Source organism: Synchiropus splendidus, chromosome 10 (assembly GCF_027744825.2).
Source record: "Synchiropus splendidus isolate RoL2022-P1 chromosome 10, RoL_Sspl_1.0, whole genome shotgun sequence".
Lineage (NCBI taxonomy): Eukaryota > Metazoa > Chordata > Actinopteri > Syngnathiformes > Callionymidae > Synchiropus > Synchiropus splendidus.
Genome location: NC_071343.1, coordinates 4,715,748 through 4,732,261, shown reverse-complemented (window position 1 = coordinate 4,732,261; position 16,514 = coordinate 4,715,748). Strand labels below are relative to the sequence as shown.

The 16,514-nt window shown below is 52.3% G+C and overlaps 2 protein-coding genes across 7 annotated transcripts in view; both read left to right on the top strand.

Moving 5' to 3' along the window:
- The window catches only part of si:dkey-100n23.5 (cyclic AMP receptor-like protein A), a 61,743-nt gene extending 60,267 nt beyond the window's left edge, over positions 1–1,476 (top strand). For 3 of the 4 annotated variants that reach the window (XM_053877259.1, XM_053877260.1, XM_053877258.1), the window contains one exon: positions 1,296–1,476. In XM_053877259.1, the coding sequence (XP_053733234.1) occupies positions 1,296–1,463 (168 nt within the window). In that variant the 3' untranslated portion in view covers positions 1,464–1,476. The remainder of the gene's footprint in view (positions 1–1,295) is intronic. The other variant, XR_008415937.1, reaches the window with a different exon arrangement.
- Positions 1,477–3,878: 2,402 nt separating this feature from the next.
- The window catches only part of bcor (BCL6 corepressor), a 40,893-nt gene continuing 28,257 nt past the window's right edge, over positions 3,879–16,514 (top strand). For 2 of the 3 annotated variants that reach the window (XM_053877255.1, XM_053877254.1), the window contains exons 1-3: positions 3,879–4,001; positions 9,486–9,581; positions 11,591–11,666. In XM_053877255.1, coding sequence (XP_053733230.1) covers positions 9,548–9,581; positions 11,591–11,666 — 110 coding nt within the window. In that variant the 5' untranslated portion in view covers positions 3,879–4,001; positions 9,486–9,547. Of the gene's footprint in view, positions 4,002–9,485; positions 9,582–11,590; positions 11,667–12,047; positions 12,865–16,514 lie in introns of those variants that run through there. The other variant, XM_053877256.1, reaches the window with a different exon arrangement.

The following is a 16,514-nucleotide window of genomic DNA, read 5'->3' as shown; positions in this document are numbered from 1 at the left end:
GTTTCTCCCGAGCTATTTTGAACAGATTTGTCCCTTCTGTGTTCCTTCAAATGCCGTAACCTGTTGCTTCTTGAGCGGTAGGGAGACGTTTTGATCAGTTGTCGAGAGAAAGCGTGCCACGTGAAGGGATGATGGTTTGGGACTCCATAATGTAATCGATGAACAGCTGCCACCGGGGCGGCGCCTTTTGAGCCCTTAAAATAGCTTTGAATTTATTCAGAGTGTGGAGACCCTTGACAGGTTTTAAATCGCGTCTTTCATGAGGCAAGCGGTCTCTTTCCAAGCGTGTGGTCCGTGGTTTACTGTCTCAGCCATTTCTGTTGTGTCTGAGCTGAACACTTTCAGACTCTGTGGCAGAGTCAGAGATATTCCATTGGCGCGGCAACAACCTAAAAATGTCTGTAGGAGTTTGTTCAATGATGACGTAAGAACAGGTGCATGTGCATTTTGGCAACGGAAATATGCTGGAGTATAGTTGTGTCAAGCTGCCGGAGAGGCTGCCGAGAAGACAGATATGTCTGATGGTAACGTTCAGACATATTTAGCACCAAAAACCTTTGTTTTTCAAGCCGATGTTCACTGTATGTAGATGGAGCTAAGAGCCACTTCAAGATGCACGCACATATTTGTTGATGATGTCGGCTGTAAATGGGTCTATAACTGACCTGTCGCCGATCCAAGGAATCCGGTTATGAACAGGAGAAATGTAAACACGTCCTAGATTGCAATACATGTACTCATTTTTTTGTCTTTCCTTGGTGAAGTTATAAATAATAACATGGAGGTTTCTTTTCTTGCTGCTCTGAGACACTATAGAACTTAAATGAGGAAAATCTGACCGATCAAAAAGAAACGGAATCTGCCACTTGCAGGTCACACACGATGCCCGTGGAAATCGGTCCTGTCCTGCAGTGAAATTCAACCCTGCGGAATCTGCGCTTGGGCGGAACTAATGTTCTGGGGCCGAGTTTTGTCGAATAAAACGGCTTAATATCCAAGAAGGTCCCCGGGAGAAGGTGCCCATTATCCCCCGAGCCAAGGGTGTGGCCAGCGGGGTGGTACGGCCACCGCTGTTAGCCTCCCGGGCAAATGCCGCTTCTTTTTACGACCGTAATCCAAGGTTGAGTCGTAGTTGTAAGACTTTGAGTCCATAGTGATTGTGATATTGTGTTAGCTAAATGATTAATTGTCCTCCTCTCATCAGAATCTGCGGTGAAACAACAGACATTTCCTGCCAAAGTCTCCGCGCGACTGCCTAACACCCAAAATGACTTGTCCTCCCTCATGCGTTCCAGCTGGCTCTGCGGTCGCGACTGTGTGACAGGACACGGATTGGAGAGTACCACCCTGGGACGGTGCGCTACACACAGGCTGACCTGGTCGACCTCAGCGATGACGACGACGATGACACCAACATGCTCTTCTACGCTCCTGACATGACCCTGAAAGATCGCGGGCCCTGAGAGAGAGCGCCAGCGAGAGGAAGCCGGAGACAAAAGCGCTGGAGGGAAGCGGCGCAGAGGAGGGTCACTGACAAAGAGAGAGGCAGCGGATTAGAAACTGAGAGGCAGGAAAAAGAGGTAGGGAGAGAATGGAAGGGAAGATTGGGGGGACAGTCAGGCAGATAGGAGCCGGAGATGAGCTGTCAGGTTCCATTATTAATCCCCATCCTTTACTATTTAATATCCTAAAGACGCGCGCACACACATACTGAGCAGAGCTGCAGCCGCAGAGCCGGCTCAGGAGGAGACCACATCTGAAGATGTTAAAGGCATGTGCCGCATCCCAAAGGTCTTAAAACAATTTATTTCTCATCACTGCCCTCTTGACTCTCCTACTGCGCCGTTCTGGCATCTGACCAACCGAGGAAAAAAAAAAAAAAAAACGGACTCTTGCTTTTGTTCGGGAGATTAGGTGGAAAACGAACCCTTAAAATGGAGCCCGTCGTCCAAATGAAAAGCAAGTTGTTTACAGATGTCGTGGCTGAGGGTGGAGCGGCTGTTTAGCGGTGAACTCTGCCTTCCGCCCTACAAACTGGTCCCCGATTCTCCCCCGATACGCTTTCCTTCTGGCTAAAGGAAGACGACTGTGATGTACAATCTTTTGACTGGACGACTTTGACTGGAAAAGTTACTGAAAATGATGAGGCGAAACCAACACCCAACAGCTTTCTATGATTTATGGTCACAAAATGAGACGTTGAACATGTCGATCTTGACACGTTGCCGTGGCGAGTAGCAAAATGCGAAGCATTTGTGAAGGATGTGTGTTTTCCCTATGCTCATGTGGGTTTCCCCTAAGCACTCCGGTTTCCTCCCACAGCCCAAAAGGAGAGGTCAATCGATGAGCTTAAGTTGTGTTTTGAGTGCTTTGACACTTTTACATCATTACCGCGGCAGTGTTTTTAAGCGACAATATATTTGTTAAATTATGTGTTCCATTATGGATGGACAAACACCAGAGCAGTAATATCAGAGGTGAAAAACACGTCCTTCTCTGGCTCGTTTTTGGCAGATAAGCGCCCACTGTAAAGTGATGCCGGCGAGAAACTTCAATAGCTGCGACACACTCATGGCGGGGCAGATGTTTTCCACCTCTGGTTCAAACCAGCTCACCCGGTTAAAGGTCCTGACTTCGTATCTTCAATGGCGCTGCTGTTGTTTTCTAGCTTGACATTGGCGCTAAAGCGGAATTAACCTGAAATGTTGATGTTATTTGCACCATGTATGCTTCACTCAAGGAGGTCCTGAGTTCCGTTTGGTGCGCGTGTGAGAGTAAGTGTCTTCTGATGGACTCTCCCCTGCGTCTCGCCCTATGCAGCTGGGACAGAACAAAAGGAAGTCACTGCTGCTAAGATCCTTCCAGAGTAGAGCTGGAAACAAACCTGAACTCTTTTTTTTTTGTCGTTGATTCTTCTGATCATGTCAGCGATTCCTCGTCTGCCTAAAAGGTTTTGCATGTTTTTGTACTCTTTTTATAAGCTCCTCTCGGTGTGTCTTCATATTTTTGTAAAAACTGCTCAGACTGGATCTGAATTTGGATGTGATGGCCAGCTCCGCCGCCTCGCGCAGTCTCCCCGGATCATCACCCGCTCATGCCCCTCATCACTCCCGAGTCGTGGCGGCGGTGATTGGCAGGATAATTTAGCTACTTAAGATTCAACCTCAGCTCATTTGTTTTTTCCTCATGTGGTCGCGGTTTTATCAGCGAGCTGCCGGCTGTCAGCTGCCTCTCTGACAAGATGAACTAATGAACCGACACTTGACCCTTTTCATTCTTGACTTGTTGAACTTTCCTGCTGGCCGTCAGTGACACCACAGTGTGACTGCAACCCGCGGCGTCGCTCACACACACATTCTGAATCACGCACACCTCTATTTTTAGGATTTTCTCCCCCGACCATGCACTCCGTCGAATAAATCCACAGCCGAGGGTCTTTCACTCCGAGGCTGGCCGTGTTTTCACTTTGATGCCGCCGTCGTGTCTTTTGTCAAGCGCGTGTGTGTCCGTCCGTCTGTGTGAATATGTATTAAGACATCTTAAATAATGGATTGTGATGGATTGCCGTCGCTACTGTTGAGCGTGTGCCCTGACTGCTAATGAGCTGGATCCTTATGGTGCGGTCTGCTCACATTAGGACAGTCTGTGTGCGAAAACAGCCTTTTTAACGGCTTATATTTGCTAAATATTCCGTTTGACTTCAGTTTCTCATCAGAATCTTTCTTTTTAATGGTCATTCAACGGCTAATTCTGGTGATCAGACACGCTTTTTAAGCCTTTTCTCTTGTTATTATGATAGCCACCATCAAGCAGCTTCTTCTGCTTATCCCAGCCCCAGTCACGGGGGCAGCAGTCTGAGAAAAGTAGCCTGGGATTCTCTCTCTGTCGCAGCTGGTCTGGGGTAATTCCAAGATGAGGCGGTCCAGTCCAGGGAGCCGTCTGAGAAGATGCCGCTCCTACGCTGGTGTTGTCACGCCGTGATGGTGAAGGGAGGAACCACGGTCAGTCTTTGCTTCTCCACTTTCTTCCACAGGACAGTGGTTGTTATGCACCACTCCTTTTATGTCCTTGCATAATGGTAGGCAGAATTTGAAACGGAATAAAAATAAACCGTCCCATGTGTTTTTAGCAAGAGAGGCCAAACATATTGAAGTGTTGAACTGCTGAAGACCTTACTCTTGATTCAACAAGCTCCACTGCAGATTTTGCACTTATGATTTGTCGATTCTGTCGGTCGACTACTTTTTCCACTGCAAAAAGTGGAAGTAGATAAAGGACCGACACTGGGCAGTGATCCCCCGCCCTCCTGTGCGCAGAGGTACTCCAGCTTCTACTATAACATTTTTAGCTTCATTTCAAATTCATGAATTGTAGCGACCGATGGCAGCGCTTAAACCGCAGGCGCTGGAAAGGCAGATATCGGACGCCTGTGCTTCCACTTACGTACTGGGGCACTGGTCCCAAACTGGTCCTCAAAGGGCCACAGCGGGTGCAGGTTTTTGTGCCAACGATTCACCTTCTCACCACTCAGGTGACTGTCAGTCTGGTGCTGTTTGTTTCAACTGGTGCTTGTTTGGCTGAACACAAACCTGCTCCCACGGCCAGCCCTGACCGGATCAGTTTGAGACCCAGATCTAGGGCTTCTATGAGACTGAAAAAGCCCTGCACTGACCTTGGCAACAAAGAGCCTTGCACAATCTATGGCCATAGTCGACCACGGGAGCCTGCTCTGTCACCTTCCCCCTACCATTGCACATGCCCATTGAGGGAGGAATAAAGGACTATCTTATCTTATATATCTCCATCACCTGTGCTCCACCTGCTGTGGCCCTTTACAATTACTCCTGCTGGTCTGTCATCAATTGTCATTGTCTGCGCAACCAGCAACAGAGCTCGCCTCAGTGACCAGCTCTTTGCTTCAGAGCCTTGGACTCCACTGGCCCATGACCTCCTCTCTCTGGTCTTCCTTCCTTGCAACCCCAGTTTACACCAGAAGCCACTGCATAGCGTCTCTGACCGTGCTCCAGCGGGTGACTTCCGAATATCAAGACTGGCTTGTGACCACTGGCAAAAACACCAAATAGGAGCCAATGTCTAGCAGAAGACGGGAAACAGGCTCGCAGTCCTGGTGAAGGAGCCTCGCAGGCGACCTATTCAATCTGACCCCTGATAAAGGATCCGCTCCCGAGTCCCTCCGAGATGTCTACCTCTGGGAATGCCCCCCCCCTTTTGTTTCTCCTGACGGTCGTGGCTTCCCTGGGAAGCCATCGAGCTATTCCCCGGCGTCTGGCTACGAAAGATAAATGGTCCACTGGCGGAGGACTCCGAGAAGGCATGAGTTTTAAAGTCGACTTCACTTCCCAGAGGGGAGCCTTAATGGATTGTCTCCGCGCGATCAGGCTGCCATGCCAACGCTCCCGCTCTGTGGTGTTGTCATCTGTTTGCATGTTTGGTGGCCAGAGAGCGACGCCGGTCCGCCGCTTTTCAACATTAGTGAATCATTGGGTGACTGTGCATTTGCCCACCAGTTCCCTGGAAAAAGGGTTCACGCATCATTCACAACACAAACGCTTCCTCATGAAGAGCCCGGGAAACAAGCGAATGTCCCTGTCACGGAAGAAGAATTATTATTCCTCCTCATATCGTCGCACGCTCTGTAATTGGATACAATTTAACACCAGCGGCCCACGGGCATGTCGGCAGGCTCTCCGCCGACTATCAGCTCGCCTCGCCACCCTATCATCTGTCAGATCTGTGTTTGTGTGCTTCTGGTGCCGGTACGTGTGTGGCTCAGTAAACCAGAGCCATTGTTGGAGTCTGGCCATGACGCACCGAACGAGCGAAGAGATGAGAGGAAGTCGGGAGGGAGGGAGGGAGTCGACAGCCACAGCAGCCGCTTCAAAACAAGGTGGAGCTCCGTCACCTCGGAGTGAAAGCGAGTCAGCCTGATGGGTGTTTGCTGCTCGTCTGCAGCTTCCTCAGGGAGCCTCATCTGTTGTTTATTAGAGCCCAGCAGTATTTACAGGCAGGGATGTGGTGGAGGGTACAACCCCTCCTAAAACTCTGCTCGCCGCCGCTCACAGTTAATGGCTCGATCACAGCCAGTCTGCTCTGATCCAGGTCTTAAAAGTGGAGCCCTTTACATCAAGTGTGTTAATTAGCTTCCCTTCCTTCGGGCAGATTGCATTGAACTCAACTTATGTCTCAAAGAAACTGATAATTGTGGGAAAATAACTCTTAATGGACGCTTGGAACTTCAGATACATTTCGGAAGAAAGACGAAAACCAGGTGCCGCGGTCGGGTTTTGGGTGGAATTTGACACCTTCTTTAGACGGACGAACCAAAGCTTGGCACTTGCAGCGGAGGATTCCTAAAGGAGACCAGATAGGAAGAGGGTCTAAACATACCTGGCAGTGCCTGACGTTCCCGAGGTGACAAGTGGACTAAAACATTCAGGACTAACTGTCCGTGTTGGGTATAAATTGAGCCACGTTTCCCCTCCCACTGCATTTCTTGACCTTCTGAAATGAGGGTAGGAGTTTGCCGCTTGAGCTGGACTCATGGTGCCGAAACGTTGGCCGGAAGTTGCATCTGAAGAGCGGAATCTAAAGGAGTCACGCCATGGCTTCACCTTCACCCCAACCTTTCACATTTGGTTAACTTGTTGGACCGTGCAGTGATGCCCTGCCTACGGTGTCAGGAAACCCTCGAGGGGAGTCTAAACATGGCACACGGACGACTGACTTCGGAGTCACCCTGGGACGAACAATCTTGCTGACTGTTGATATGTGACACATCATTCTTCAGAGATGAGGTCTTGGGTGAACCAAGCCGAGACCTCAGAACTGTGAAGCACACAGGATGTGGATCTGAAGGTCTGGTCTCCGATCTGTTGAGGTTGCTGGTCCTCAGTCATGAGGGTGAGCGGCAGAAAGAACTGAGCTGAAGACCATTCAGTCACCTGTCGCCGCAAGCTTTGACTCATCCCTTATAGAACAGGAGTCAGAGCAGTGGACATGTGTGACCCTGGCCACCAGGAAGGGGAGGTTCTCCGTGGTGCGGATCAGTCTGCTCAGTCATATGGGAGAGCGTGAGCTAGAGCCGTCGCCTGCTGATGTCTCATTAGGAGGAGGCCCCCGGGCAGGACCTGCTGGTGAGAATTGACCTGGGAGCGGCTCATTATTTCCCCAGAGGTGCTGGCACGTCTGGCCTGCGACCTTCTCATCTCCCTCCTCACGATCGAGACTCAGATTCCGACCCTTTTCACAAAGACTTTCAGCAACTTGTGCTTCAAACTTGGGGTTGCTGATCCTCATCGCTGCCCAAACCCCCCACAGGGCTTCCCCCTCTCCTTGAGTTGTCTCCCCTTCACTCGTGAACCCAGTTCACGAATTCGAGCGCTGCAAACATCACGCTCGCTAATTCGGGTCGATATATTCTCATCTGATGACGCCACGAGGAGATTTCATGATCGATCTGACCACCGCCGAAACTCCCTGATCTGAGCTCCACCGACGCATTCTATCGTTTTTTGACCGTGCTTTTCACGCTTTACGAGCGCGTCGTTCAGAATCCGACACGTTCGAGCCTCCGCGGGAGGAAGCGCGTGTGGAAGTATGGCGGCGCACCAGTCTGATAACAAGCGCTGGTGCCGCGGAGCCTCCGGCGCTGTGGCTCAGCCTGGAAAGAGTTAAATTCATCTCGGTCTCTCTCTCTCTTTCTCTGCCCCGCTCCACACACAGCCTGCCACCGCCCCAGATAACAGAGGGGCGCCTCTCCCAGCCAGCCAGCCTCCGCTAATCGCAGTGGCAGGAGGGGGGGCGGGAGGGGGGAGAGAGCCGGCGGCCTCTCGCTGCGCTCGGCTTTTTATTGACGCCGCGTGTGTGTGTGTGTGTGTGTGTGCGTCACTGCCTGTACGTGTGTCGGAGAGTTGGTGTGTGCGCCTGCGCATGAATGTGTGTGTGCGCTCCAGCCTGCCTGCTCCTGAATATGTGTGTGCGTCACCCGGTCTGTGCGCGAAAGTGTGTGCGCTCTCTCCGCCAGCAGCGGAAAGCAGGGGAGGCGGGGAGTGGGAGGGTGGGTGGCGAGGTTATGAGCGGAACTCGACAGAGGCCGACAGACGAGGGAGAAGGAGGGGGAGCGCGGGGGAGGGAGGGAGGGCGAAATCTCTCTGGTGCTGCGCTGTGCGCCGCCGCTTCTCCTTCCTCTCAGATAAGACTCGTTTGAAGGTTTTAATCTCCCCCGCTGAATAGAAGCAGTGTTTGCGCGCACATTTTCCACACGATGATCCCGACTAACGCGGCTGATGGTCCATTTTCCTATTTCGTCACGGGCCCTCTGATTGATCGCATCGATCGGCGCAGCAGCGTATCGATTAGCGGCCTAATCTCGGGCTGCGCGTCTGGGAGAGCGCAATAATTGCTCCGCGGCTCGGAGCTCCGTGCTCCCGCCGCGCTCCTCTGTCCCGCCGAGGCCGTGCTCGCAGCGGGGGCGCGTCCGCGGGGAACCAGTCCGCCCTCGGGCAGCGGCGCGCGTGCTCGACGGAGCTCCGCCGGCCGCTTTTCGGCGAACTCCGTCCTCCGTGGTGCCGCGGGGATTCGGACATGATTGGACTGCAATTAGGCAAATGTATCAAAGCAGCGCGCGGATGCGCAGTGACCTTGCGTCATTGCTGAATTCATAATCATAAAAGCGGCGCGCGTGTGTTGTGTGTGTGCGTGCGCTTGTGTGTGTCTGCAGCAGCAAGCGATCCATAACGATCTGCAGGTGGATTGTGCTGATTAGTCCCGGCTGCTGTGGACTGAGCTGCGTGCAAAGAGCTTCCTGCAATCTGAGCCCGCCTGCGCGAGGAGCGCGTGCGCGCGTCTGTGTGTGAGTGCTGGCAGGCGGCCCTGTCTGAATGCGTGTCGGCTCACCCCGTGCATGCGCGCGCTGTGCGGTCAACATGTGATCTTGAAAGTGCGCTGTCCTCGCGCGCGGGCGCGGGTGTGTGCGCCCGTCCTCAGTGTCTGATTGCAGCAGCAGATGGTTTGGAGCGCGGTGACCTCCCAGAGAGCAGCGCCTTCTCCGTGCGCTTTCACCCTGAGCTGCTGTACGTCACACACACACACACACGTCTATAAATAAATAAGAATCAACACACGGAGTCAAAAGTTGAGCAGATTAAAAACACGTTTTTAGCCACCGGTATTATGATCCGGCCGGGGTTCAAGGGCACACGCTGTTCTCTGTCCGGCTTAGTCACCTGCAAGGTTCACACACCGCCATAAAAGTGGGGCCATAAAAAGACCAGACCTCATCCAGTCCTCCAGGCCTCTTCTCAGCTCGTTTCTACAGCGATGTCTCAGACAACAGTGTCATCTGTCCGCTGTGGGAGGTTGATCAGAAACACACCTCGACAGAGGCATCTCCTGTCGCTGCTCACCTAACTGCTTGCTGTGGAGGCTGATCGTCTAAGGCTTCGGTTCTTCTGTCGTTTGCGCAGGTCAGCGATGCGGTCGGAGTTTGTGACAGTTTGCTCTGACTCAGACGCGGAGGTCGACCAGGATGCCCCGGGTCAGTCCTGTCCTCCAAGAATCTGGTGAGTAAACCTCGCACTGCGTACTGTGTGAGGTTGTGCAGGGCCACTGGGGTGATCTCTTACAAGGCCAAAGACGACCAGAAGCACTGCCTGAACTCTGCAACACTGGGCTGTTCTATCTAGTGTTTTCAGTGGCGTATAGCTGAAGCAAGACCTCAGAGACAGGTGTAGGTTGCCAGAACGACCATGAGCGAAGGAAGTAATATGGCTTTGAAATAAAACGCTCTGCAGAAAAGAGACTTTCTGGGTCTTGCGCGAAAACAAAAGTTACTTTCAGTCGTTCATCTTCAGACTCTTCTAACATCCACCGCTTTTATTGTTCTGCTTCAAGACGGGCTTGAAGAACGGTGTCCTTGAATGCATCGTGACGTCGCATTTAGACATTCTTATCCTTTGCTTCCTCTAACATCCTGATACTGCACTATTGGGAAGCTATTCCCTTCGGGCCACGTTATGTACAGTTGCAAGGGGCCCTAAAAGGGAAGTAAGAAACAAAATGACACCTAACAGAAACGTAATGTGGCTGTTTGATGAAGACCGTTCACCTGTATCTGAGGATGGACGAGCTAAAACACTGGTGTGTCATACAGAGAGGCGGCTCCGCCGCCCACCTACAGCACTTCTCAAGGTCACACTGACCCCTAAAACTTCAGTCCTTCACCAGTCCCACTCGGTCCTCCTCAACCGTCCTCGGCAACTTGCTGGTCTTCCTGGATTGCTGTGTCCCTCTCTTGAACTGCAGATGGATCTACGGCGCAGAGCTCCTCCCCCTCCAGGTCGCCGGGGTCACACCGCGTGCTCTGAATCCGGTCCGTCAGAATCACAGACCATCTTTCAGCCAGAGCAGCTCTACATTTCATTTCAAATTGCTTTTGTTACACGTGGGAGGACTTTCCTTTGACTGCTTGCACAAAGAAGCCTCTGTCAGAGATGAGAGACAACAGAGTTCTGACTCGCTGTGGATCCCTGTTCTGTCGTGCGATTCCGAGAAGAGGACTCACTTCTATCTGCTTCCTCCCGCTCTCCACTCACATCCTCTCTGCCCTCAAACTTTTGGACAATGTTCTCTTTGAAGAGCAGCTATGCGTGGCGCACATGTGAGCGTGCTGCGCGTCGGCTGCGACTCCTACTTTCAACAGCTGTGGTGAACGCGGCCAGACCTTTTCAGTGCCAAGTGGCCCTCTTCTCCTCCTCTGCCTCTGTCTCTCTCTTCTGCGAGCACATGCAGGCACAGAAAGCTCACCTCGGGCTGGAGCCGCCTCCTCCTTTGCTTGACATGGGAGCTTTAGCAGATGTGCCCCAGCCCTGAGCCGCCACCCCCCCCCTCCTCTCCTTCCACCTTCTGCGCTGCCTCACAGACTCGCTCTGACTCTGTGGTTCTTTTTACATGTATGGGCTCCAAGTATGAAGCAGAAATGACACTGCATCAATTCTTCAATTTAAATTCAGGCTGTAATCTCAGACATGATCTCAATTAATGCATAAAAATAACATTTTTAGAGAGAAAAGTCAGGTTTCATAGCTGGATTCTGAATAAATTCATTGCACAAGGTGTCATTGCTAAACTGGGAGACAGATAATCCTGACTACGATTCAGTTTCTGCTGCTCAGGTGAAATTACGAATGTTACGAATTTGAAATAGCTTCCTGGTAAAGTGTCACGCGAACAGGCTCGGACGTAGGATTGGAGCGCAGATACAGCTGGCAAGATCAAGTCTCTCAGCTGACCTGGACACACTTTCCATTAAAAGAGCTGTTTGAGGGTTCTGGAGAGAGGGAAATATGGGCCTCTTCACTTCAGCTGCTGCCCTCGCGACCTCACAGACACCTTCTCCCTCAACTCACAGCTGACGTGTTCCTTGGCCGCACACAGGAACTCATCAGTGTGTGAAATTTGTTGTTGGAACAGAGCTTTTTAAAGTGGAAAACCTACTTACTCATTTCTACTTTTACAGCAGGACCTTCAAATAAAGAGTGTAAATGACATGTTCTCTCTACACCTGATCAAGGTTTCCATCCTGAGGTGACCATGTGGAGAAGCTCTACTCCAAGACTTGAGCGGATGAAAGGAGTCCTCGAGGTAAGGTAGGTGCCATCCGCCATTTACGGTGCCGGTAACCTTTTTTGGGTTCAAGATCATCGGTCGGGGTAGAAATTGAAATGGAGAACTTAGCAGTTCTAATGTAGCGTTTCAGAGCCCAACCGACGGGTCAGACGGCTGGATGATTCTGACGAAAGATCAGCAGGTTGAAGAACCTTCCCAGGATACACTGGAGAGCTAAGGCTCTCAGTGTGTCCTGGGTCTGCCCTGGGGCTTCCACCCAAACGTGGAGTCCCTGGACACATCCACTCTCACACCCTCGTCAGACATGATTTAACTGGAGAATACTTTTTCAAAATATAGTCTTAAATAGTTTCTAAAGTTGCCAAATAAAACCAAAGTTGAGCTGAACCCTTCGGTGCAAGTGCCTCGCCGTCATATCCTCCACAGTCTTCATTCTCCTCGCTCTGCTTTCATCATCGATTCCTTCTCCGTCTGCCGAAACCTCCCTGTTCCTGTTTTCGAGCTTCAGCGGAGCCCGGCCGTGCGCGCGGCGCGCGTGCGAGCGCGGCGTCTGTGTGTGTGTCGGCGTGTGTATGTGTGTGTGCGCTAGAGGCTTATGGTAATTGCGGTCTCCCGACTGGCCTTCTGGGTAGAGTCTGCGTGAGTGGGAGTGGAGCGAGTCTCTCGGTCTCGACAGCGCTCATTCAGTGCGGCACTCCCCGTCCAGCTCCGCGCGTCCTCGCTGCGAACCGGGGCTCCCACCGGGCTCGCCTTCGATCTCCACACAAAACAAACGACGCGGAACCGCTTGTGCTCACTTGGACCTTCCGGAGAGACGGCGCGCTCCGTGCCAGCGGACATGGCGCGAGCGTGAGCGGGAGAAAGACGGCGTGCTCCGCTGAAAGCCAACATGGCGCTGCTGCGAGCGAGACTCCGGCCGAGCTGAAGCCCCGAACCTCCGCCACCTGTGTCCTCTCAGGATCGGAACCTCTCCGACCCGACCCGCTGGAGTTTGTTGCCCTCTTGCCCGGGATCTTCCTGTCTGTCCAGAAGAACCAAAAGTCCGTTCGTCATTGATGGAGTTTTTAGTGAAACAACTTTAATTAAAAAAAAAATATTGAAGCTCACTATTTTTTTCCTTTACGCGCTGAAAGTGGATACTTGTGCCATTTGACTTTAAGTTGTTTGTCCGACCGACTCTAACTTGGACCGGGTCTGGATCCAACACCAGCGAACCAGGTGAGACGTGACAGTTTTATGATTCCTCACGCCGTCTTTGTTTGTTTGTGAGAAACAACAGGCGCGTCTTTTCTATATGTTTTCATTGTTTAACTTGGAGTTGGGCTCCTCGCTGGGTTTGGACCGGAGCCCGGTGCGGTGCGCAGAAACAGCGGAGCGGCCACTTCTAAGAATAGCGCATAGGGTGGTCTTTGTGTGTTTCGGCGGGGCAGTGGCATGTGCTTGATAAATAACGCGCACGCTCATGCGCGCACACGGCCGTGATCTTGCCCCCCCACCTCCCCTCCCCTTTTTTTTACGAGCGTCCGAGGTGAGAAAGACCCGTGAAGGATGAGTTCGGAGCGGCGTCGTGCTCGGTCGAGAGGTGGAGAGGGGAGGGGTGGGGGGTGACGAAGTGTGTGCGTACGCGTGGTCGTGCGCGCACACGGAGTTCTGCGCTAAACAAGGTTACGGATCTCAGCCTCGCCCCGCCAGGGGAGGCGAGCGATCCGGTTCAGTGGAGTTGGAGGGCATCTCCCCCGGGGGTCGAGGGTGACGCTGCGACACCTTCCCCAGTGCGCGTGTGTCTGTGCGAGTGTGTGCGCTGGGAGCAGCGGATCGTTCCCGAAGGTTGTGTTGGAGAAGTGAGCGTGGGAGGTAGAAGGAGACGATCGGAGCGATGCTTGTCTGGTGGTCGGGCTCCTGGTGTCACGTCGGCGCGGCGAGACTCCCCGACCTCGATCCGGGTGATGAATCACTGGTATGCGAGGCAACAGTCAGTCAGGACCCGGGCTTGTCAAGACAATGGAGATAGGGGCGCAACTCTTTTTGCCATTTAGTGGACTTTAAATGTCCTTTAACACCACCAAACTTCCGCCCTTGCTATTCCGCCTGATCACCAGAGATATTTATAAACTTAAAAAAAACAATCATCAAAAGAACATTTGGGACTTTATCTCCCGAAAAAGCCTCCATCAGGCTGCGTACAGGGCTTCAGTTTGGCAAGTGGTCCCAGCTGCCCTGTCTATTCCAGCGCTTTCATGGGTTACGTCTGGATACTCTGGTTTCCTCCCGCAAACCAATGACGTAGAGGCAGTGAGTGGTTGTCTCTCCTGGCCAGGGTGTCCCTGACCTCTCCCCCTCGTGTAGCCCTTGGGACCCAACACACCATTCTTTAAGGTTGTTCGCAGTTCAGGATGTGACTGTACGGAAAATATCTCATCCCCACCGTACTGTTGATACTCTCTGAGATGATGTCATCGATTGGGAAACTGCAAAATGGTCGACCACCGATGTCAACTAACGTCCCAGCAAGTCATTTGAATCATCATTTCCGTTCTGGTTTGGTGGTTGGTTTCCCAGACGAGAGCTGGCGTTGTGTTTTTGTAGGTGTTCATGTAAGCCAGACGCGTGCGATGAACTGGTCACCTGCCTTCAGCCTCCAAGGGTCACTGACTCGCTTGGAAATGTGGGAGGAAACTGGAGTTCATAGAGGAAACCAACAGCAGCTCTGGGAGAGCCTTTTTGTTTTCTTATCCAAGCCTGCGTCTTTGCTTATTTCCACATTCTTGCAGGGGTCGCGGCGGTGATCTCACCGTCGAGGCTCTCGTGGCGGCAGTTTTTGTCTCGGACACTAATTAGAGGAGGCTCTCGCGGGGGGATCGATGAGCCAGGCTCTGGCAGGCAGCAGCTCATCGACACGCTCAGCGCAGGGAGCGGCGATCGCTCTGCCTCTCCCACAGCTGCCAGTCTGCGCCGGCTCCTGGTGCGCTCGGGTTGGGAGATCAGGACCTCATGGTGGGACCTTTTGTCCAGGGAAAGTAGCAGAGGATTAACGGCTGGAGAGGGGAGGGGGTGGAACTGGTGTTGTGTGTGAGTGGTGAAGATCCAGAGCTGCTTGGAATCTACATTGCTGGACTTCCTCCTTTGATATTAAACAGTGATGTACGGCACGCAACTCCTTGGCTCTTCAGGGCAGCGACTACATCCGTGGTTCACTGTGTTGTAGCGTTGGTTGTGGATAAGGCTGAGAAGATGCAAGCAACTGAGCTACTTGAGGATGTTGACTCTTCATTCTGTTGCCTGAGGTGCGGCATTATGGGACGCTGTTTGTGGCTGTTGCTGATGCTAACGTGGCTCTATTCGTATTCCATTCCAGCCTCTGACTGCTCGCCTCATTATCTTATGAAGGAGGTGGCAGTTTCTCATTTCACTGCTTATTTGGGGTGAGGTGATGTCGTGGCAACTTGAAGTCAGTGTCAGAAATGCTGTTTTTCAGGAACTACCCACCAGATATCAAGCGTTGTATGAGGTTAATGATGCGTCGAGCGCCACAAAAAACCAGAAGAGTCGTGGAAACTGTCAGTCGCGTCCCGGGTGGTGGCAGTTGTTTCAGGTGTCTGGTGGCTTCCTAACATTTATTTGTGATTAAAGACACAGTTTTAAGCAACTTCATTTGTGATCTGCGTCAGGGCACCACGCCACGTCATAGTCGGAGGCCGTGGTTTGAGCGCGCTCCGCGGCTGGTGCATGCTGCCGACGTGCAGATCCCTGTGTGGTGTTTATTTATAGTGCAGGACTGTGTCATCTTTCCACTGACTCAGTCTGGAGCCAATCTGTTTTCCAGGTGTTGGGACCGGGGCAGGGTGAGGCGGTGGGGGGTGCTGGTGCTTCATGATGATTGACTGGATGTGTGTTAGCCGTCACATGACTTCACACTTCAGCCAGGGCCAACGTTAGCTTCTTAATTAGCTAAAGCAATTATTCAAATGAGCAAACTTCCAGCTGACAGTCCTCTCTGTTGGCGTGAGGTTAAAGTCAGCGGTGGCCTGCTGAGTTTATTGTGATGCTGAGTGACCATCGCTGTGTGTTTAGTGCGGAGGGGGTCTCCCCTAAAACCTCTCCCTCCTTTGAAAGCAATTAGCCTGATGTTTGTCGAATTTTCTAATCTGGAATCAATAGAGGCCGACAGGGCGCATTAGATTCAGATAGCGGGCGTCAATAAAACCGCAGGGCCACTCCGACGTCGCAGGCCAGCGGTAGATTCCTTTTATTGTTGTCGTGTTTTTTTTTTTGTTTTTTTTCCCTTGAAACTATCGCTCATGTCTGGATCTAAAACAAGAATCATGTCACAGCCCAAGTCGCTCAGCCGAGGTGCGTGTGAACAAAAGCGAAGTCGGCCGAGAAGGAGAGATCGGTTTTCCAGGCGCTGCACAGCTCCCGGAGGAAACGTCACGGTTTGATTGAAGCTGTGCTTCGCGCCGGTCCCCCCGGGACCTCACGATGAAACAGGAGAGGCCCCCCCTCCCGCCTCCCCTCCTTCCCCCCGCCCCCGTCCCCTCTCTCTCTCTCGCTGCCTCCTCAAAGCGTTTTGTTTCGACGCCGTCTGGAGCGCGCAGCTCTCTTCCCGCAGAGATGTGTCGCTCTCTGGTGCGCTGGAAATGAGACTTGCTGACCAGATCTGTTGGTTCACGTCAGAACAGGCCTCTGTAATAATGTGAAATCGACTCGAGGTGGAGAGGTTTGCGTCCTCGCTCCTCTCCTGTCTGAACCTGTTCATTACGGATCATTAGGATCCCAGTCCGAGAGTCCGCCAGAGTCGGCTGTGAGACGCCCAGCTCTCTGAACGGTGCAGTTCAGGCACCGTATGTAGCGTTTATGCTCAACCTTTA